Raw genomic sequence first — 21572 nt, 5'->3', positions numbered from 1 at the left:
GGGGGGGGCACCTGGCAGCTGCCCTCTCCAGGACCACCGTGCTGAGCCCTGCCGAGCTCTGCTAATGGCTATTTACGGTGCTGAGTCCTCACCCAGGTCCGTCTGCCCAACTGAAACCCCAGCCCAGGTCCCCAGAGGTGTCCCCCCAATCCTTGGATGCCCCCAGGGAAGGGGCTGCTGCTCACTCCCACCCCGACCCCTGCACTGCACAGGGGCTTCGCCCGCACTGGTGGCAGAAAGTGGGTGACAGCTGCCGGCAGGGGGGGGCACCCACCCCCGGGGACATTTGAGACATAGATAGGACATGGCTGGTATCTAAAAATGCCTCTGAGCAGCTGTCGGTGGCTGCTGGGGCCCCTGAGGGGTGCAAGGAGATGGGCTGGGGCTCCCTACAGCCAGCAGCATGTCCAGGACCTCTCCTGCAACCCAGAGCTGCAGAGAGCCCTCAGTAGTGGGTGCCAGGGGGAACCCGTGTGCCCAAATCCCTGCTGTCCCCGTGAGCTGTGACAACTCATGGGCCCCCAGCTCCCCCTCGGATGCCCCGGGCATCCCCCATGTCCCCCCTGGCAGGGTTATCAGGGTGGCCCAGGCTGTGCCACACCCCAACTCCGCACCCTAATCGGGGCAGCACAGGCAGGGCCTTGGCTTGAACCTGGAGGCACCGGGAGCGTGCAAGGACATGGAGGAGCGTGCAGGAGTGTGGGCAGCACAGCAAAGACACTTGGGAGCACACCAGAGTGTGCAAGTGTGAGGGAGGGCATGGAGAAGGGTGGCAGGGTGTGTACCTGTGAGCCAGGACACGCAGGGACTTGTCACAGCATCCACGTGTGAACGAGGACATACAGAAGTGTGACAGAGTGCGCCTGTGAGCAAGGACACACAGGGACATGCCAGAGCGTGCACAGGTGAACAAGGACAAGTAGAAATGTGCCAGAGTTTGTATGCCAGAGCAAGGACATGCAGGAACACACCAGAGTGTGCATGGGACACACACGACAGGCACTCGCGTGGGTGCAGGGCCATGCAGATGTGTACCAGAGCAGGCAGGAGGGCAGCCCCTCATGCCATGACTCCGTGCCTCTGCCAGAGCACTCAGCTTGCCCTAGCAGGAAAGCCTTCTGGGAGACCAAATCTGGGGATTTTGTCCCCAAAACTTCAGGGACTGCCAGCAGTTTGGGTATGCTAAGTTGTGTCTGGTGTCTGCAGGAGAGACCAGTTCTGACTGTGACCCCGACAACACAGCAGCGGGGCCATGGCTGCGAGCATCCAAGGAGGAGAAAGAGGAGGAGGAGGAGGAAGAGGAGGAGGAGGAGGAGGAGGAGGAGATGACGCCGAAGGGAGCCACAGCAGGCCCATGGGAGCATTCCGAGCGCGGGCGCTCACCCACCCTTTAAATCTCCCTCCGCCACACCGGCACCTTCCGAGCATCCCTCCCTGCCACAGCCACGCCGCCACCAGCACCCGCCACTCGGGAATTGTCATTCCTGCCGCTCAGCGTGCGGAAAGCTGGGAATGCCAGCATGCCGGCCTCGCCGCCAGCATCCTGCGGCCATGGCCCGGGCAGCGTCGCCTTCCTCGGCCAGCGGCTCGCCTCGGTGAATCAGCACTTCCCGGTGAGGGGCTGGCACCGTGCCACCACCACGGTCCCCCCGCCGGGCATAGGGAATGTCCCCCCACACCCCAAGGGCGGCTGGGGCAGCGTTTGGCACCTGGCACTTATGGCACCCTCAAACCCATTCCCTGGCTCATCCCTCACAGCCACAGTATGCTGCCAGCAAGCCCATTTCCAGTTACAGAAACTCATCAGAATCGCCCAAAACACCCCGAAATTCTGTCCCATCACTGCCACCCAGAGCCTGGCGTGTCCCCATTGCTCCACTTCACCAAAACACTTGGATTTGGCATCTCCCCCATGTCCACAAGCAGCCATGCTCCGGTTGGGAAGAGGCAGGAGCCGGGGGGCAGCCCCCCAGCAGCCCCCTGCGTGCCAGGCGCAGGGCCAGGCCCGGGAGCAGATGGTCCCTCTCGGCACGGCCGCGCGGCACAGCACGGGGCACCTGGGCATGGAAAGGCACGGCACAGCTCCTCCGGCAGCGCTGCCCTGCCCCGGCCAGGGCTCCCCAGCCACACTCCCACCCGCCAGGAGAATTTGGGCTTCCCCAGGGCCACATGCCGGCCGTGCCAGGACTGTCCCATGTCACCCAAGCCGGTGACACGCACACGTGCTGACACTCCACAGACATTTTTTGCTATAAATAGGCCTCCCCTGCGCACGGCGCTAGCTGAGCCCCGCTCCCTTCTTAGGAGCTGCCCCCCCCCTGCACCCCAAAACCACCAGGCAGTGCCCCAAAACCACATGATAGCTATAAAATATTCTGTGGGGGGCCATGCTGGCATCCAGCAGGGTTTACCGAGTCTCCTGTGCTTGCCACTGTCTTCCAGGGCACCCCAATCCCCTGGTTTGGGAGCTGGAGATTTATAAAGGGAAAAGCTGGGAAATCAGGCCTGGGGGACCCCTGGGTTATTGGGGTGAGGGTAAGAATTCCCCCAGCCCAACGCCCACCCGTGAACATCCTCCTGGCACCAGGACAAGGGGGACAAGGGCATGGCACCCCAAAAACCCTTCCCAGTAACCCTCCAGTTTGCCCAGTTGCTAAAAGCTGGGAAACGAAGTGGGTTGGGTGATGTGTCCCACCAAGACCCTCAGGACTCGGCTTTTCCACCGTGTCCCAACAGTGCTGGGAGCACCAAGGACTAGTGTGGGGAGCCCTCCAGGAGTTGACACCCCAGGAAAAGTGTCCCCAGGGTGTCCCCACACTGTCCCCGGGCTGTCCACAGGGTGTCCCTAGAAAGTCACCGCCACTCGCCCGCCCCGTCCTTCCCGAGAGCAGCCCCGAGGGACGCGCGGTGACAGCAGACCCCCCGCCGCGGGGGAAAAGGGGGCTCAGGCTCCGCGGAGGTCTCTTCACCCTCGCCACCAAACTTTCCTCCGTGCCCACCGTCGCCCCCCGGTACCGCGCCCGGTGTTCGGTGCCGCACCCCCCACCCGGTATCCCCGGGGCGGGCAGCGCCTGCCGGTGCCCCCCCCCGCGTGTCCCCGGGGACCGGTGCCTCCCGCTGTCCCCCGGTCCCTCCCGTGCTCCCCGGAGCGGCGCATCCCGGTGCCGCGGGGTCTCACCTGCGCGGGGAGGCGGGCGGGCGAGCGGCGGCGGCGGCGGCGGCGGGGCCGGTGCGGGAGCGGGGCGGGGGGAGCGGAGCCGCCCTGCACCGCGATATAAATAACATTATCTGGGCGCGCAGGGACATTCCTACCCGGAGCCGGCGGCGCTGCCCGGCCCCGATAGCCCCGCTCCCCCCGGGAGGGCCGGGCCGAGCCGACCGGGCGGGCGGGGACGGGGATGGGCGCAGGGACGGGGACGGGGACGGGCCGCCCGCCCCGCAATGCAGCACAGCGGCGCCCCCCGGCCGCCAGCGCCACCGGCACCGGCAGCAGCACCAGCAGCACCGACACCGGCAGCACCGGCAGCGGCAGCGCCGTTGGCGGCAGCATCATTGGCAGCAGCACCGGCGCCACCGGCACCTGCGGGCTGCGGAGAGGCGCAGCGCTCCGCCGACACCGGCGGGGGTCCCCGACCATCCCCTCCGGCCAGCCCACGTGTCCCCCGCTGGCCCTGGATGCCCCCCAGCTAATCACAGGCACCCCTCAGCTAGCCCTAGGTGTCCTCCACCAGCCCTGTGAGTAGCCCAACTCGTCCCAGGCACCCCCTCATTAGATCTCTGTGTCCTCCAGCTCCTCCTAGGCATCCCCTAATTTGTCCTGGGTGACCCCCAGCCGCCCTGGATGTCCCCCAACTAGTCGGTGGTGCTCTCCATCCAACGCAGGCAGTCCCCAGCTACCCCTGGATGACCCCCAGCTAGCCCAAGCCGCCCTACAATCAGCCCTGGGTGTCCCCCACTATCCCCGGATGCCCTCCAGCAAGTCACAGGCACCCCGCACCTGGCCCCGGGTGTTTCCCACTAATGCAGAGTGTCCCCCAGACAATTTCCAACACCCCATAGTTGGCCCTGAATGTCCCCCAGCTCGTCCTGGGTGTCTCCCACTAGCCCTGGATGCCCCCCCAGGTACTTCCCGGGGTCTCCCACTAATCCTGGATAGCTCCCAGCTAATCCCAGGCAGCTCCCAGCTAGCCCTAGGTGGCCTTCGCTAGCCCCTGGTGCTCCCCAGGTCTCTCTAGGTGTCCCCCACCAGCCTTGGGTGCACTCAGGTAGCTCCAGGTGTCCCCACTAGCCCTGGGTGCCCGACTATCCCAGACCCTCCCCAGTTATTCCCCGTTGCCCCAAGCAGCCCCACGGCTCCCTAGGCCACGCCCGCTTATCTAAGCCACGCCCATTGCGCTTCAGGCCACGCCCACACCCAGAGCCTCGCTCTCCAGCCCCGTCGCTGAGCCCCGCCCCTCGCCGCAGGTCTCGCGACATTTGCGGGGGAGGGCGGTGCGAGATGTGTGGCGGCTGTGTGGGCACCGAGTACCCCGAGCGGGTGAGGGCGGGCAAGGGGGGCACTGACACCGGTCCCGGTCCCGGTCCCGGTCCCGGTCCCGGTCCCGGTCCCGGTCCAGGTCCAGGTCCAGGTCCAGGTCCTAGCCTGTGCTCCCGCCCTAGGGCACCACCTGCCTGGAGGGCGGATCTTTCCTCCTGAACTTCGTGGGGTGCGCGCAGTGCGGCCGCCGGGACTTCGTGCTGGTCAGCAACCGGGCCGAGGGCCTGCAAGACGGGGAGGAGATCGTCACCTATGACCGTGCGGTGGGGGGCACCGGGGGGGTGAGGGCCGGAGGGGCCTTGAGGGGGTGGGGGAACTTTTGGGGTCTTGAGGGTTGGGGGCCCTGAGGGGACCTTTGGGGTTGGGACTCTTAAGGGCGATATTTGGGGGATCCCTGAGCCATTCCTGGGGCTTAGGGTTCACTGAAGGTTGGGGGTCTTGAGGGCTATGAGGGGTCGGGGGTCTGGGGGTGTTGAGTATTGGGGGAGACCTTGGGTCTTGAAGGTCTTGAGGGATGCTGAAGGCTCTGGGGGAGCTTTGGAGTCTGGAGCTTGGGTGATCTTGAGGGTTAGAGAGGGCTGGAGGGGACCCTTGGGATCTTGGGGTCTTGAAGGCTGGGGGGCACAGGTGGAGGTTTTGAAGGTTGAGGCCTGGGGATAGCATTTGGATTCTGGGGGGTCTTGAGGGCTGGGAAGGGGGGGCTCTCGAGGGCTGGGGCGTGATGGGGTGGGGAGGCTCAGAGGTCAAAGGAGGGGGAGGCCTAAGGGAGGATTAGTTTGAGTAGGGAAAAGTTGGGGCCCTGATATTTGGGGGGTCCCTGAGGGTGGAAATGGTGGATGCCCAGGGAGGAGGTCTCAGGTTTTAGAGGGAGTATCAGGGAGCTACTGATGGGCATTAACGGGGGGTGAGTTGCTGTGGGGGGAATTTTGGGGGCTTGATGTTTTAAGGACTGGGACGTCTATGCCCTGGGAACAAGGGCAAGCATGGAGGATTGGGGCTTGTCCCAAGAGATTGGGACTAGGGGGATACCCCAGGGACAGTGTCCTTGTCCTCTCACCCCACTGTCCCCTGCCCCACAGACCTGTGCAAGAACTGCCACCACCTGATCGCACGCCATGAGTACACCTTCAGTGTGGTGGATGACTACCAGGTTTGTCTCTTGTCCCCCAAAAGCCCTTCCCAACTCTGTCTCTGGAATTCCAGACCCATCCTTACATGGGCTGATTCCCACCTTCCCTGGGACAGAGCCTTGAAGGATTCAGAGCCCCATCCCTGTGTTCAGGGCTACCTGGAGACCCCCCAGCACCAGTCTGTGCCTTGTGGAGGAAGCCCAGCTCACCTGGCATGGGAATGTGGATGATGGGAGGGGGCTGTGACCCCCATTCCTCATTCCTGGCACATCTCCTATGCAGCAAAGGGCTGGAAAAAGGGCTCAGGGGAGCCAGTGGGGCTGGAAACGAGATCTCCTGGCTCTGATTGCAATCGGGGATCGGGTACCAGATCTGGCTCAAGTTTCCCTGTGGGGGAGCAGGGCTGTGGCAGCCCCCCTTTTTCCAGCCCCCCCTTTTCCTTCCCCCAGGAATATACCATGCTGTGCCTGCTCTGTGGCCGTGCAGAGGATTCCATCAGCATTCTGCCTGATGACCCTCGCCAGATGACCCCGCTGTTCTGATCCCCGTGTGTGTCCCAGGATGAGCTTTCAGCAGCTCTGGGAGATCCCTGGATACCTGGCACTGTATTTATGGGGACCACACAGTCCCTGACATAATTTGCCCCTCCAAACTTCCAGCCTGGATGCAGCGAATACCCAACACCGGATGCTCCCATGTTTCTGGAGCTTTTTGGCTTTGACCCTGACTGCAAGGATGGGATGCAGTGCCACATTCCAAGCTCCTGTGTGCTGAAGACATAAAAGGGTCCCTAAAACAGAATCCAAAGGGATTCCCACCCCATCCCACCTCAGGAGCCCTCGTATGTGGGGTAATAAATGTGATGTGTGACAGCTTGCTGGCACAGGCAGGAGTATTTTGGGAGTGGGCTTCACCCCCTGTAGTTGGTGAAGGGTGTTGGGAACTGATGCAGGAGACTTTTTCCATCCCAGAAGCCTGTGGAATTCCTCCTTGGCCCTTCCCAGCACTGGAGAGTGCAGTGGAGAACTGCACTTTCCAGTGCTCTCCTAAACCCTGCAGAGAAAGGACTTGGATCATTTTCCCTTCCCACAGAGTTGGTTTGGGGTCACTTCGCCCTGCCCTGGGGTTTGGAACCTGGCCCTGCCCTGCTGGGAATTCCCTATTCCTGAGGCAGGAAGGAGCTGGGTGTGGGAAATCACTGCCCTGGGGTGGGTGAAGTGTTGCTCTTGGCACCCGGCCCCAGCAACACCCATGGGGAACTGGGTGCAGCCAGCCTGGCACCCACCTATCCCTGAGCCTCCATTTCCTGGATCTGGCCTTTCAGGACTGTATCCTCCTTCCCGTTCCCCCTAAAAACCACATGTTTCCAAAAACCTCACGGATCCATTTACACTCCCAAAAACCACGTGGATCCAGGCACGCTCCCTGCGGCTCATTTATTGCCACCAGCCCACGCCACCCCAGCGGCTCCAACCCTCTGCCCCCATCAAGCCCCCTCCCCGTGGAGGTTTCAGAGGGGGCTGTCACTCTGCGGAGAGCTGAGGCCACCCCGGGGTGACACCAGAGCCAGGATCACACCAGAGCCAGGATCACACTGGAGCTAGGATTACTTGGCCAGCTTGAGGAGACGCTGGATGTCGGGCTCCAGCTGGGCTGTGGGCACACGGGGGCTGTAGCGCCGGAACGGTTCCCCCTCAGGCCCCACCAGGAACTTCTCAAAATTCCAGGAGATGTCGGAGCGCCGCACAGGGCTCCAGACGACAAAGCGGGGCTCGGCCATCAGATGTGCGGGCTCGTCGGCCGGTGCGGGCAGGTGAGCCTTGAGGTAGGCGAACACGGGATGGGTGTCACTGCCGTTCACCTGGCACTTCTGGAACAGGGTGAAGTTGGGCTCGAAGCCACCCCCGGGCCGCACGTGCTTCAGGGTGTTGAGGATCTCCTCGTTGGTGCCGTTCTCCTGTGGCGGGGAAGGAGAAATCCAGAGCCCTGTGTTTCCCAGCTCCTCGCCCCCTGCCTCGTGGCCCATAGGACTTACCTGGTATCCAAACTGGTTACAGGGGAAGCCCAGCACGACCAGCCGCCGGGGGTAGCGGGCTTGGAGCTGGTTGAGCTGGGTGTAATCCCGCACCGTGGTGCCTCAGAGCGAAGCCACGTTCTCGATCAGGACCACGCGGCCCCGGAAAACACCAAAATCCACTTTCTCCCCCTGCAAGGAGGTGGCGCTCAGGTCATAGAAGGACTTGGCGATGGGGACGGTCATGGCTGCAGGCGTGCGGCTGCTTGTGCCCCGTGCCCTGCGCCGCCTCTTAAGGGCTTCCCGGTGCTCACGTCATGGTCCAAAGGTCTCCAGGCCCCGCCGCAGCTCAGGAGAAACCTGAGCCGCCCGTCCCACCCATGGAAGTAGGAAGGTGGCACGGGGCCAAGGCGATGCTCTACCTGCCTCAATAATTCATGGCACGGCATGCTGCGGCTGCTCATCCTGCTGCCTGCGGGGTGTGGGATGCTCCCAGCCTAGCATGGCATGTTCCCGAGGGTTGGGAATGGCAGTGAGAGTTGGGGAATAATGAGAGTCAGGGAATTACAGGAATCTGGGAGCTGGGGCTCTGTGGGGCAGAGGAGGAGGGGACAAGTGTCCCAGTACTCCTCCTTGCCTGGTGCTGCCATGGCATCACCTCTGGGGCCTCCTGTGCTGCCCATCCCAGTGCCCACTAGTCCTGGGGCCCACTGGTCCCAGTACCAGCTCCACCCTTGGGCCTATCTGCTGTGGTGTCTAGCATGGTCCTGTGGTGCCCATCCGAGCACCTGGCAGCATCCTGGTGTCCACCTAGATCCCAGTAGGTTCCGCTATCTTAGTGCCCACCATCATCCCAGTAACCACCCATCCCAGCCCATCACCATCCTGCTGCTGGCTCATCCCAGTGCTGCCACCAAGTTTTCCGGCCCTGTTCCCACAGCTGGGGCAGAGCTGGTAGCCTGGCAGGCTGTGGTGGTGGCCGTGGCACTCCATGGGCATCATGCCCCATATCCCTGTGACCAGCCTGGAAAGGGGACACCATGCTGGCAGCCCCAGATCACCCTCAATTATTGATCACCACTCGAGTGTCCATGCCCAGGCTGTGCCTGCTGCCATGGCATCATGCCCACAGCCCCCCTGGAGCACACAGACCACCAGCCCCTCCAGCATCACCTTTATTCTGCAAACCACTGTGTAAAACCGGGGGTCCCACGGGCATGGGGTGGCACAGGGTGGGCACACAGTGCCTGGACAGCCCCCACCCTACCCGCGAGCTGAGGAGGGCACAGGTGCCAGGATGGGGGGGCCCCCCTTGCCACGTTCCCTGTCCCTGGGGGTGTCCCATGTCGCTCCCCACTCTGTGGGGGCTGCCTCAATCCTGCCCCTACCATGCCCCCTGACACAGCCTGGGGAGGAGGGGTCGGGGGGTCCCAGCCTTCAACACCAGCAGGTTTTGGGGGTGTCCTCGCTCCCCAGGGGCTGCTGCTCGTCCTCCTCCAGCCGAGCCAGGGTGGGGGCGCGGGGCAGCCCCCGCAGCTCATCCAGCTCCTTGCGGTGCGCCTGCAGCACCAGCTCCGTCAGCCGTGTGAAGGACTGCGGGAGAGGGGTGGGGTGAACCTGGGGGACCTCTCCAAGACCCGCTGACCTCTCCAGGCCCCCCAGGCCAGCCCCAACCCCCTCAGAACCCCCCTGCCCCAGTCTCCTCATACCTCCTTGATGTTGAGGTTGCTGCAGGCACTGGTCTCGTAGAAATCCATCCCGTATTCCCTGGCCAGCTGCAGCACCAGGGGTTTGGCAGGGAGGGGGGGTAGCATGATTTGGGAGGAGGGGGGATTCAATACCCCTGCCCCCCTCTCTGGAATGTGAACAGCCGGGCACGGACAGACAGGAGAGCTACGGGGGGGCTGGCATAGGGGCACACCTGGGTTGGGGTGCTGGATGCTTTGGGGTTCAGAGGTCACTGAGAGGGATACTGGGAGGAATTGGGGATTGTTGGACACCCTGGGGTAGCACTGGGCAGTAAAGGGGTTTCCTGGATGCTCTGGAGCTGCTGGGGGAGGTCAGTGGTCCCTGGGTTCAAACTGCAGGAACGTGAGGGGTCACTGGATACAGGTAGGGATGTTTGGGGGGGATCCCTGGATATGGGTAGGGCTGCAGGAGGGCTGTTGGGGCCTATGTGGAATGCAGGGGGGGCTTGTGGAGGGTCTGGCCATGCTGGGATTGTAGGGAGGTGCACTGGGTGCTTTGGGGGTCAAGAGGTCCCAAGGGGGACACCAAGGAGGTCACTGTGTGCTTCAGGGGCACAGGAGACCTTGCTGGAGGTGCAGGAAGAGGTTAGGGGTCTTTGAACATTTTGCAAGTGGGGAAGAGGGAGCCTTGGGGGTGCACAACCACTGCAGAGATGGCGGGAAAGAGGGTACCCGGACACTGGGGGAGCTGGGTACAGACTGCAAGAGGATGGGGGGTCCCTGGTCATGCTGGGAGGGACTGGGGAGGCTTGGGGGTCCCAGATAGAGGTAGGGCTGCAGGAGGGCTGTCGGGGTCCCAAGTGCCGGGGGGGGGGCTCAGGGAGAGGCTGGCCATGCTGGGGGTGCAGGAGGGGTCCTGCCCCCTGGGGGGGGCACACAGCAGCCCCCGCTCACCTGCAGCCCTTGCTCTTTGGGCACTTGCCTCTTGTGCTCCTCGTCTGCCTTGTTCCCGATGAGGATTTTCTGGACGCCATCGGGTGCGTACTGGGTGGGGGAACAGTGTAAGGACCCCCCAACACATGGCTGGGGAACCCCCAGACCTCCCCTCAAGAACCCCCACCTCATCCACGTCGCTGGCCCACTTCACGATGTGCTGGTAGGAGCGCTCGCTGCTGATGTCGTACACCAGGAAAATGCCCTGCAGGGGGTGGGGGGCGGCTGTTGACACCCCAAAATTGTGCCTCAGTTTCCCCTCTCCTGTGTAGCAGGATGGGGAGCCCCCATACCTGAGCCCGCCGGTAGTACTGCTTGGTGATGGTCTGGTACCGCTCCTGGCCAGCTGTGTCCCTGCCCAGCGACAGCGGGTCAGTGCCACCACCCATGGCATGAGTATGGCAGGGCTCAGCCCTTAGCTTGGGTGGGGGGAGCAGGACTCAGAACCCCCAGAATTACTTCTCTCTTGCCCCCAGGTTCCAGTGCTGCCACTCACCAGATCTGTATCCGCACCTTGATCCCATCCACCTCGATGGTCTTCATCTTGAAATCGACACCTGGGATTGGAATGGGGTGTGGTGTCCTGGTGTTTCCCTTTCCAGGAGATGCTGACACTGGGGGCCCTCTGGTCCCCTCCTCCCTCCTGACCCACCCCATGCCCCAACATGGCCTGGTGCTGATCCCCGCACCCAGTGCCTGGCCTTGCAGGAGGCCTCGGTGCCAGGTGCTGATCCCGGTGCTCCCAGTTCCCCGGTGCTGTGGCTGTCCAGTTCTCCCAGTTCCCCAGCGCTACAGCTTCTCGGTGCTGTGGCTGCCCAATGCTCTCACTTCCCGGCTGCATGCTGCTCCCGGTTCCCCTGTGCCAGAGGTGCCTGGTCCTCCTGGTTCTCCCATAGCCAGGATTTCCTGGCTCCCTGATGCTCCAGGGAACTGGCTCCCTGATGCTCTCGGTTCCCTGGAGCCGCGGCACTCCAGAGCCCCCGATTTCCCAGTTTCCCTATGCTGCACCCGGCTTGTGGATGCCCACAGTTTTACCGTTTCCCGATGCCCGTTACTTCCCGGTTCCCCGGTGCTGCATCTCTCGATGCTCCTGGTTCCCCGGTGCCCACAGTTTTCCCTCTCCCCAGTGCCCGGTTTTCCCGCTCTCTGGTTACCTGTTTCCCCATGTTCCTAGTGTTGCAGCTCTCCAGTGCCCACGGTTAACACTTTCCTGGTGCCCCCGGTTTTCCCGTGCCCACCACTCCCCGGTGCCCTGGTTCCCACGACTCCCTGGTGCCCTGGTTTCCCGTTTCCCCGATCCCGTGGTTTCCCGGCAGTTCCTCGGCAGTCCCGGTTCCCCGATGCCCACGGTTTTCCTGTTCCCTGGATTCCCATTTCTCGGTTGCTGCGTCTCCCGGTTCTCCACTTCCCACGGTTTTCCCGCTCCCCCGTTGCCCTTTTTCCCATTTCCCCGGTGCTGCGGTTGGCTCTCCAGTACTCACGGTTTCTTGGTGCCCACGGCTCCCCAGTTCCCCGTTTTCCCTTTTCCCCGGTAATGCAGCTCCCAGTGCTCCCGGTTACCCGGTGCTGCGCCTCCCCATTGCTCCCGATTCCTTGATGCTCCCGGTTTCACGTTTCCCCGGTGCCGCGGCTCCCCGTTTCCCCGGCATATCCGTTTCCACGGTGCTGCGGCTCCCAGTCTTCCCGGTTGCCCGGTTCCCCGATGCTCCCGTTTCCCCGGTGCTGTGCCTCCCCACTGCTCCCGCTTCCCCGATGCTCCCGGTTCCCCGTTTCCCCGCTCCCGCCGCCGCGGCCGCCGTGCGCTGCCGGTGCCGGTACCGATGGTGGAGATGTGGGCGGGGTGGAATTGGTTGTCGGTGAACCGGCAGAGCAGGCAGGTCTTGCCCACGCCCGAGTCCCCGAGCAGCAGCAACCGGAACAGCACGTCGTACTGCTTGGCCATGGCGGGCCCGGGCCGCCGCCGCCGCCGCCACACCGGGGCCGCTCCGGGGCCGCGAGCTGCGCCGCCGCCGCGCCGGGCCGGGCTGGCACCGGGGGATGCACCGGGGCGGGGCGGGGCGGGAGCGGCGGCGGCGGGAGGGGGCACCGGGAGGGGAAACGAGGGGGGCGACACCGGGGATGGACCGGGGGATGCTGTGGGGAGCGGGGAGGGGACACCCGGGATACACCGGGAGATGCTGTGGGGAATTGGGCGGCGACGCGGGGGATGGACTGGGAGGAGAGCTGGGGAGAACGGGGGGATGGAGCCAGGAATGCACCGTAGGATTTGTTGGGGATGCTCTGGAAAACCGGAGGTGGGGGACAGGGGATGTACCAGGGGGAGCAGCAGCGACTCTGGGGACTCTGGGAGCACCAGGGATGTACCCGGGATTGCTCTGGGGGTATTGGGAACTGGACAAAGGGGCGCAGCAGGGGACACTGCGGTGACACAGAGCTGCACCAGAGGGACTGCTGACACTTAGGAGGGATGGGATGGCACCCAGCAGGACCTGGACAAGGGTGCGTTGTCCAGGTTTTTCTGTCCAGGGACAAGGTTCCCGTGGGAACTCTTGTGAGGGTAAACAAGGCAAAGGACAGGGCTGGCACATGGGTCAGGACAACTCCCAATATAAGTGCAGGATGCAGGTGGTGGGATGAGGAGCAGCCCAGATGAGAGGAATCTGGGGGAGATGAGAGACTGGATATGACCTGACAAGGTGTGCTGGCAGCCCTGGAAAGCCACCCATGTCCTGGGCTGTGTTGCTGGCAGCATGGGCAACAGGGTGAGGGGGGATTGTCCTCCTCTGTCCCACTCAGGTGAAACCCCACATGGAGCACTGTGTCCAGCCCTGGGGTCCTTGTCACCAGAAGGACAGGGAGCTGCTGGAGCATGTTCAGAGGAGGCCACAGAAATCCTCCAAGGGCTAAGAACAGGCTGGGAGAGCTGGCATTGCTTGGCATGGAGAAAAGAAGGCTCCAGCGAGAGTTAGAGCCCTTTCCAGTTCCTACAGGGGCTCCAAGAGAGGTGGAGAGGGACTTGGGATGAGGCCATGGAGTGACAGGACAAGGGGAAATGTCTCCAAAATGGAAAAGGGGAGGTGTAGATTGGATATTAGGAAGAAATTCTTTACAGTGAGGGTGCTGAGGCACTGGAGTGGATTTCCCAGAGAAGCTGTGGCTGCCCCATCCCTGGAAGTGTCCAAGGCCAGGCTGGACAAGGCTTGGAGCAACCTGGTCTGGTAGAAGGTGTCTCTGCTCACGGCACAGGGTGGAACTGGATGCGTTTTAAGGTTGTTATCGACCCAACCCGTGGGTTATATGATGATGCAATAAATGACGTCACATCACGATGACGCAGCGGCCCCGGAGTGGCTTCTCTGCGCACGCGCGCCGGGGCTGGGCGTGCCCAAGACATAAGAGGCGTGGCCATCCGGGGGGGCGGGGCCGTGTGTGGTGGGGCGGGGCCAGGAGCGCGGCCGCGCGTCCCCTCCCGGCCGCCGTCGCCCGCTGCCCCCGCGGCCGCAGCATGGCGGGAGCGGCCCCCGGCTCCGGCGGGCGGCGGCGGCTGCGGGACGATGGGCTGCGGACCTGCACCTCCGCCGAGCAGGTGCTGGGGGGCTGCGCTGTGGGGCGAGGGGTGCCGGGGCGGTGGGGTGTGGGGTGCCGGGCAGCCATGGGGCTGGGCTTTGGGCTGCCATGGAATGGTGTTTAGGGTGCCGGGCTGCCGTGGGGCTAGGCTTTGGGGTGCCATGGAATGGGCTTTAGGCTGCTCTGGAACGGGATTCAGGGGTGCCATGGGATTGAATGATCCCGATCCCAGTATCCCCACGACACTACTGTCCCCACACCCGCTGTGACAACAGCGCAGCAGTGACCAGTGTTTTGGGGGGCCCGGCGGTGCTGCCACCCGCCAGCCACGGCAGCTTCCGCGGGACACGTTCCCCAGCACCAGCTGCGGGAGGGTGAGGAGTTCTGGGACAGCCAGACTCTCCCCTCCATCCCACTATCCTGACCCAGCCCCTGGCAGCTCCCCTGGGTGCTGGGACGGGGTAAAAAGTGACTCCGGGTTTCCCAGTCCATGGGGTTCTTGCTCAATTGTTCTCTGGCAAGACACAGTGCCATGAATGCAGGTCCCCGTGTGGCCCCTCCTCACCCCTGAGGCTGATCCCGGGGTATTTCCTTGAGGATTACCGTGCCTTAGAGTGTCCAAGTCCCCAGTTATCCCAGCGTGAGCAGGAGGAGAGTGTTTTGTATGACAGTCTTGAGCTGAACCAAACTCAAGCTGGATTTGTAAAGCAGCACAGGATGGTGCTGGATTCTGGCATAATTTGGGGCACAAAGCTCCTGGGAATTCTTAGTTTGGTTTTACTGGGTGAGATGGGGCTGTGAATCAGATAAACCCCTGGGATGGGGTAGGAGTTGCAGGGTTCAGTGGGGATCATGTTTGGGACATGCAAAGCCTCTTCCCAGAGCTCACCATAGTCTTTATTCCCATTTTTCCTGACTAGTCCAAGGTGGAGGACATCGTGCAGGAGGTCTATGATGCCTACAAGACAAACCATCACTCCTCACAGTGAGTATCAAAACTCCCAATAACCATAAATAACTCCCATCCCAAAAGACCGATTGACCCCAGTGGGTGCTGCAGGAGGATTCTGCCCCTCCTGCCACTGTCCCCCTGCTTTTTCAGGCCACCCTGCCTGCTCATCCTGTCCTCTCTGTATTCCAGGTACGTCCTGCAGCGGGAGAAGCACTTCCATTACCTGAAGAGGGGTCTCCGGCAGCTCACTGAAGCCTATGAGGTACCGGGAATGCTGGATGTGCCACCTGGAGCCACTGCCTGGGGTGCTCCCCTTGCCCTGGGGCTGTCACCAGGGCTGTTTGTTGCCGGGGGTTTGCCAGCCCCAGGGTGGACACAGCATTCCCTGTGTGCCCACACTCATCCCAGCGATGCTCTGGGGGCTTCCTGGCTGTCTCCTTGCTCCTGCCATGTCCAGTGCCATTCCCTGACTGTCCCCTCTGTCCCTGCAGTGTCTGGATGCCAGCCGCCCCTGGCTCTGCTACTGGATCCTGCACAGCCTGGAGCTGCTGGATGAGCCCATTCCCGATTCGGTGGCCTCTGAGTGAGTGGGGAGAGCTGGGGGGACCCCACCATGGCCACTGCCGCTGCTGGCCGCCCGCGTGACTCCGGAGGTGCCACCTCCCGCTGTCCCCAGAGCAAAGGAGTGCTTTGTCTCCCTGCCATCGTCAATGCTGCCCATTCTTCCGGCGGCTTCCTCGTGACGACGGAGATGGGAGGGTGACACCCCCGGCTTCGACCTTGGGGGGCATTCACGAGGCCGGGAGGGGATGCATCGCCCCAGCGGGGTGACACAGGTGACGCTGAGCCCCTTCCCCACCTTCTCGCAGTGTCTGCCAATTCCTGAGGCGGTGCCAGAGCCCCCAGGGTGGATTTGGGGGGGGTCCCGGCCAGCACCCCCACCTTGCCCCCACCTACGCCGCCGTCAATGCGCTCTGCATCATCGGCACCGAGGAGGCCTTCGGCATCATCGACAGGTCTGGGGGCCGGGAGGAGCTGGGTGGGAGCTGGGCTGCGTGTCCCCCCTCTCACAGCCCCTGGCTCCTGCAGGAAGAAGCTCTTGGAATACCTGTACTCACTGAAGCAGCCGGATGGCTCCTTCCTCATGCACGTGGGTGGAGAGGTGGATGTCAGGTGGGTGAGGGCTGCATGGGGAGGCTGTTTTGGAGGGAGGGCCTGGGCATTTTGGAGAGCCAGTGCTGGAAGCAGGTGCTGTGGTGGGGAGCTGGTGCCATTCTGGGGATTCAGTGCTGGGAGCTGGTGATGTTTGGGAGCCAGTAAAATTTTGGGGAGCTGGTGCTATGGTGGGGAGCCACTGCTAATTTGGGGTACAGTTTTGGGCAGTCAGTGCTACTTCTGGGGAGCAAATGCCATTCTGAAGAGCCAGTGCCATGGCAGGGTGCAGTTTTGTGGACCTAGTTGTGTTTTGGGGGGCTGGTGGTGTTTTGGGGAGTGGCTGGTGCCACACTGGAGAACCAGTGCTGTTCGGGGGAGGTGGTACCGTGGTGGGGAGCCAGTGCCATGGGGAGGTGTAGTTTTGGGGAGCCAATGCTATTTTGGGGTGTTGGTGCCATGGCAGGGGACCAGTGACACGAGCTACTGCCATGGCAGGGTGCTGTCGCAGGGAGCCAGTGCCTAGATCAGGCACTTTGTGCCATTTTGGGGAGCCAGTGTAATTTTAGGGAGCTGGTGCCACTTTGGGGTTCCAGTGCCATATCCCTGAGCACTCACCTCCTGAATCTCTGGGCACCCTTTTCCTGCAGGAGCGCCTACTGCGCCGCCTCAGTGGCCTCACTGACCAATATCCTGACACCTGCACTCTTCGCTGGGACGGCCGAGTGGATTGCCAGGTGAGATCTGGGGACAGGTGGGGGACGGGAGATGACATTCCTGGCGTTCCTGCTGCCCTGACTCTGCTCCCACAGGTGCCAGAACTGGGAGGGTGGGATTGGCGGCGTGCCGGGCATGGAGGCACATGGCGGCTACACTTTCTGTGGCGTGGCCGCACTGGTCATCCTCAAGCAGGAACATCTGCTGAACCTCCGGAGCCTGCTGGTGAGTGACCCCTCTCCAGGATACTGGGGCTCTCATCCTGCTGGGGAGCTTTGGTCCCACACTGGTTCCCATTGCCCCGCAGCACTGGGTGACCGGGCGGCAGATGCGCTTCGAGGGCGGATTCCAGGGCCGCTGCAACAAGCTGGTGGATGGGTGCTACTCCTTTTGGCAAGCTGGGCTCCTGCCCCTGCTCCATCGGGCACTCCATGCCAGGGGTGAGTTACCACAGGCTTCCTCTGTCCCCAGAACGGCATCTGGAGGGATTTGACACCTTCTGTGGTGTTTCTCCTCTGGGATTTCCCTTCCAGGCGATCCAGCGCTGAGCATGGCACACTGGATGTTTGACCAGCTGGCACTGCAGGAATACATTCTCCTGTGCTGCCAGTGCCCAGCTGGCGGGCTGCTGGATAAGCCAGGAAAGTGAGTGTGGGGGGAAACACGGGGCTGCCTGGCACCAGGGATGCCTCGATGCCCCCTCAGCATCCCAGTATCTCTTTGCATGCAGATCCCGGGATTTCTACCACACCTGCTACTGCCTGAGTGGGTTGGCCATAGCACAGCACTTCGGAAGTGGAGATCTCCACAATGAGGTGGTCCTGGGTATCCCTGAGAATTGCCTGGTAAGTACTAGGCATTGCTGGGGAGGGCAGGGATGAGCTTCCCGCGCTCCACAGCACTGAGAAAGGCAGATCCAATGGCAGTGAAAAGAGTTGGGGTTCAGCATGGAGAAAAGGAGGCTTCAGGGAGAACTTAGAGCTGCTTCAAGGGCCTAAAGAGCTTCAAGGGAGCTTGAGTCAGGCTTTGGACAAGGGCTTGGAGTGATAGGACAAGGGGGAATGGCTCCAAACCAGAAAAGGGGATTTTCAGATGGGATATGGGCAAGGTATTCTTCCCTGTGAGGGTGCTGAGGCCTTGGCACAGGCTGCCCAGAGAAGCTTTGGCTGCCCCGTCTCTGGAAGTGTCCAAGGCTGGGTTGGACTAGGCTTGGAGCAACCTGGGATGGTAGAGATTCCCTGTGCACAGTGGGCTGGACTAGGTGATCCTTAAGGTGCCTTCCCACCCAAACCATTCCAGGACTCCATGATTAACATTCCTCCATCCCTCTCTCTCCCACAGCAGGCCACGCACCCTGTCTACAACATTGCCCCGGAGAAGGTGGCGAGGGCGGTGATGCACTTCCTGCAGTATCCTGTGCCCAGCCTGGATCCAGCATCCGCTGCCCAGTAGGGGAGTCCTGCTGCTGGCTCGGGGTGCCAAGCCCCAGGAGCGAGCGGCACAGCCCATCCCATCCCATCCCCACGGCAGCCTGGCCAGGCAGAGCACGGTGCTCAGGGTGCTAGCAATACCAAAATCCAGCCTGCTCCAGGCCGGGTGTCCTGCTGCCATCCTGGCCAGAGCCCAGGTGGGACACAGGCTCTGGCAGAGCTTTTTGGCATCAATAAACCAGAAGTCACACCCGCCGTGTGCTGGTGGCCCCGGGGATGCGGGGCAGGAGGTGATGCCACGTCTGGATCCGGTGGCACCAACTTCCCCCATTCCAAGAACAAATGGTAACCACGGGGGAGGATAAAATAAGTGGAATTTTGGCTTTTTTTGTTTATTATTTATAGTCTTATAGTAAAGGGAAGCCTTAACTTGCAAGACAACTCTGGGCAGTATGTACAACATACCTTAGATCCATGGAATGGCATCAAAATGGGGGGAAGAGGGGCACCTACGGGGCAGGGACGGGCCACTGGAGTTCGGAAAATGACACGGAGGTTGGGAAGGGTCAAGGGAGGGAAGGAGGAGGAGGAGGAGTGGGGAAGGAGCCCCTAAGCCTGGCTCTGTGCTCCGCCGACTCGGGCAGGTGGAGTTGCACACGGAGAAAATAAATAGGGAGATCCCCCCCCAGTGCTTGCTCCTTTTTTGGGGGGGGGGGCTGCCTGGCTCCTCCCCGTTCTGGACTGCACTGGTCCCCGGGTATAAATAGAAATGCTCCTATAAAACCAGGAGGGAAGGGGAGGGGGATCGCTAGCGGAGGGGAGTTGGCGGGGGAGTCTCCCTGACGCCCCCAAGTCTTTCTGCTCGGCCTGGCCGGCTCCCCCCGGGGCCGGCACGGTGGGAGCAGGGAAGGGGCCGGGGAGGGCTGGGAAGCTGCAGTCCAAGAGCTTCTAGGAGCGGAGGGAGCGAGTCCTGCCGCGGGCCGGGGGGTGGCGGAGGGGCCTAACTGGCCTCCATGCGCAGCTTCTTCCTGTTCTGTGGCTCGTCGGGCTCCGAGTCAGAGCTGGAGTCGGAGCCGCCGTCGAAGGCGGAGATGGCACTGCCCTTGGGGTTGGTGTAGAGGCTGTTGTCCGCAGGATAGCTGGCCTGGAGCTGAGCGCTGGCTCGGGCCTTCTCCAGCGCACGCACTGTGAGGGACGGCACTGTGTCACCCCCAGGCCTGGCCCTGCCTGCAGCCCAGCTCCCGACAGGCCCCAGCTCCCCCTGGATCCCAAACTCTTCCGGACCCCAGATCCTTCCAGACCCCAGCTCCCACTGAATTCTGGATCTTGCCAAACTCTGGTCCTGCCAGACCTCAGCTCCCACCAGATCCCAACTCCCAGTGGATCTCAGCTCCCACCAGATCCTAGATTCTGATGGATCATATCTCCTGCCAGGCCCCAGCTCCTGGATCTCAGACCCTGCCAGACCCCATCTCCAGCCAGATCTCAGCTACCACCTTGCTGCTCCAGCAGCGCATTCTGCCGCTTGAGGTCGTCAATGTCCTGCTGGTGTGTGTGGTTTTTCCGGCGCATGTACTGGATGTACTCTGTGGCTTTGTCCAGGATTTGGGCCCGGGATGCCTGTTGCAATAGTGGGAAAAGCCAGAGGCAAGATAAAGACCTAGTCCAGGGGGGAAAACTGGAATTTTACCTGTCTCATCATCCCACCCTGGCTCTGGTCCTTACTGGGGACTCTCGTGGCACAAGACAGCCTCGGGATCGTCCCAAATTGAGAAGCCTGGACCATGGGTGGGTGCTGTCCGTGCCCCCAGCACGCTCCATAAACTCACCTTCTCTCCTTGGAGCGAGGGCACGGAGTCCCGCAGGCTGTGGAAGCTATCCTTGATGTGGTCCCTGCGCTTGCGCTCCAGCGCGTTGTGATGAGCCCGTTTGTCGGCCTGGGATGGGGGGGGATAGGGATGGCACCGGGAGGAGGCCACCACCTGCACCCCTAAAATTCCCTCTGGGAATCGTTGTGGGAGCTCAGCTGAGCCTCCAGGGCAGCTCCGTGGCTGTGACGCCTCCGGCTGGGCCGTGAGGGCGTGGGAAGGAGGCGTCTCCCGGTGCTTTCGGTTTCCCCAGCTTCCTGCTGCCGGGGCAGCTCCGGGCCCCGGGGCGGGGGGTACAGCACTTTCCCCCTGGAACACGGTCACCTCCTCCCCATGTCACCTCCACCCCTGCCCCCCAACCAACCAGGCACAACCCCCCTCATGCCCTCTGTCAACCCCTGTTGTTGTTCCCCCTGTGCCCCCCAAACGTAGCCCCACCCCCCTAAATGACTCGGCCCCACACGTAACGCCTCCCCAACACCCCCATTTTCCCCCAGAAAGCCTCCCACTTCCCCTCCCCTAAAGAGCCCCGGATCGTCTTCCACACAACCCCAAGCCTCACTGGTGTGTCCTCACCATAGGACCCCCAGCCCCACAGGACACCCCCAAACCCAGCTGCCCCCCCAAAAGACATGACTCCATGGATCCCCTTCTGTGTCACAGCCCCCAACCCAAATAAGACCACCCAGCCAGAGGTGTCACCTCCCCAAGCCCAACCCTCCTCCCCCAAAAGCCCCCCAGCCCTACTGGTGTTCCCCCATTCCAAGAATGCCATCCCCACAGGACACCCCCCAAGCCCAGGTTTCTCCCCCAGGACCCCCATCCGCACAGATCCCTCTCCATGTCATAGCCCCCCCAGAAGACCCCAACCCCAAAGGTGTGTTCGCCTAAAAAAGACCCCCAACCCCACTGGTGCCCCCGTCAGCACCCCCAATCCCACTGATGTCCCCCTTCACCCCCACAGGACACGCCCAACACCACCCTCTCCCCCAGGATCCCCATTCCCCCAGTCCCCTTCCATGTCACCCCCTCCCCAAATCCCGCCCCCCTCACACCCCCGCCCACGTGCTCCCGATCCCGAGGGTGCCGCGGGGCGGCCCCCAGCGACCTACCGCGGACTGAAACCTCGGCTGCTCCTCCTGAGGAGCCCCGACCCGGGCGAGGAGGAAGAGGAAGAAGATGGTGGGGGGGGGCGCCGCCATATGAAGGAAGAACACACACAAACCAAACATTACCACATTCTCAGAGCTCCTAAAGTAGGGAAGAGCCACGGGGGGTTATCCCAGGGATTGTCTCGGGGTTGGGGGCCCAACTCACGTCGCTCTCCACCTCGATGTCATCGTTGTCGCTCATCGCTCCCGCCCGGGTGAAGCCGCGGGCCGGGCCGCGCCGCCACAACAACAGCCCGCACCACGCATGCGCGGAAGTCGGCGGGGCGGGGGGGGGGGGGGGGGGCAATGATGGCGCCGGGCGACGCGGACGGTCGCGGGAGTTGTGGTTTGAGTGGGGAGATGGAGGCGTCTT

At 62.7% G+C, this 21572-nt stretch overlaps 5 protein-coding genes across 7 annotated transcripts; 2 read left to right on the top strand and 3 right to left on the bottom strand.

Annotated features, from left to right (window-relative positions):
• Positions 1 to 4470: 4470 nt before the first annotated feature.
• On the top strand, positions 4471 to 6539 carry CHURC1 (churchill domain containing 1). Its single transcript, XM_066551494.1, has 4 exons — positions 4471 to 4537; positions 4660 to 4795; positions 5617 to 5687; positions 6117 to 6539. The coding sequence occupies exons 1-4, from the start codon at positions 4499 to 4501 to the stop codon at positions 6207 to 6209; spliced, it is 339 nt and encodes a 112-aa protein (XP_066407591.1). The 5' UTR covers positions 4471 to 4498; the 3' UTR covers positions 6210 to 6539.
• A 539-nt stretch (positions 6540 to 7078) lies between these two features.
• On the bottom strand, positions 7079 to 8732 carry GPX2 (glutathione peroxidase 2). 2 transcript variants are annotated; one of them, XM_066551491.1, is made up of 3 exons: positions 8104 to 8732; positions 7703 to 7873; positions 7079 to 7624 (listed from the first exon to the last, which is right to left on the bottom strand). In XM_066551491.1, the coding sequence occupies exons 1-3, from the start codon at positions 8143 to 8145 to the stop codon at positions 7274 to 7276; spliced, it is 564 nt and encodes a 187-aa protein (XP_066407588.1). In that variant the 5' UTR covers positions 8146 to 8732; the 3' UTR covers positions 7079 to 7273. The 2 variants fall into 2 exon arrangements, with proteins under 2 accessions (XP_066407588.1, XP_066407587.1); XM_066551490.1 differs by having other exon boundaries at positions 7703 to 8732.
• Positions 8733 to 8841: 109 nt separating this feature from the next.
• On the bottom strand, positions 8842 to 12371 carry RAB15 (RAB15, member RAS oncogene family). 2 transcript variants are annotated; one of them, XM_066551488.1, is made up of 7 exons: positions 12181 to 12371; positions 10859 to 10919; positions 10656 to 10716; positions 10490 to 10567; positions 10324 to 10413; positions 9391 to 9456; positions 8842 to 9274 (listed from the first exon to the last, which is right to left on the bottom strand). In XM_066551488.1, the coding sequence occupies exons 1-7, from the start codon at positions 12302 to 12304 to the stop codon at positions 9119 to 9121; spliced, it is 636 nt and encodes a 211-aa protein (XP_066407585.1). In that variant the 5' UTR covers positions 12305 to 12371; the 3' UTR covers positions 8842 to 9118. The 2 variants fall into 2 exon arrangements, with proteins under 2 accessions (XP_066407585.1, XP_066407586.1); XM_066551489.1 differs by lacking the exon at positions 12181 to 12371 and adding an exon at positions 11517 to 12079.
• Positions 12372 to 12752: 381 nt separating this feature from the next.
• On the top strand, positions 12753 to 18621 carry FNTB (farnesyltransferase, CAAX box, subunit beta). Its single transcript, XM_066551485.1, is given in 13 exon segments — positions 12753 to 13703; positions 13705 to 13948; positions 14850 to 14914; positions 15071 to 15143; positions 15373 to 15464; positions 15751 to 15897; positions 15971 to 16054; positions 16684 to 16770; positions 16846 to 16975; positions 17058 to 17190; positions 17284 to 17395; positions 17481 to 17595; positions 18092 to 18621. Coding segments are annotated over 13 exon segments (1437 nt in total). The 5' UTR covers positions 12753 to 13659; the 3' UTR covers positions 18203 to 18621.
• On the bottom strand, positions 18548 to 21473 carry MAX (MYC associated factor X). The gene is made up of 5 exons (XM_066551492.1): positions 21366 to 21473; positions 21161 to 21187; positions 20010 to 20117; positions 19677 to 19800; positions 18548 to 19365 (listed from the first exon to the last, which is right to left on the bottom strand). The coding sequence occupies exons 1-5, from the start codon at positions 21399 to 21401 to the stop codon at positions 19181 to 19183; spliced, it is 480 nt and encodes a 159-aa protein (XP_066407589.1). The 5' UTR covers positions 21402 to 21473; the 3' UTR covers positions 18548 to 19180.
• Between the last annotated feature and the right edge of the window lie 99 nt (positions 21474 to 21572).

The sequence above is a fragment of the Molothrus aeneus genome, chromosome 6 (assembly GCF_037042795.1).
Source record: "Molothrus aeneus isolate 106 chromosome 6, BPBGC_Maene_1.0, whole genome shotgun sequence".
In the NCBI taxonomy this organism is placed as follows: Eukaryota; Metazoa; Chordata; class Aves; order Passeriformes; family Icteridae; genus Molothrus; species Molothrus aeneus.
This window is presented reverse-complemented; position numbering and strand designations above follow the sequence as displayed.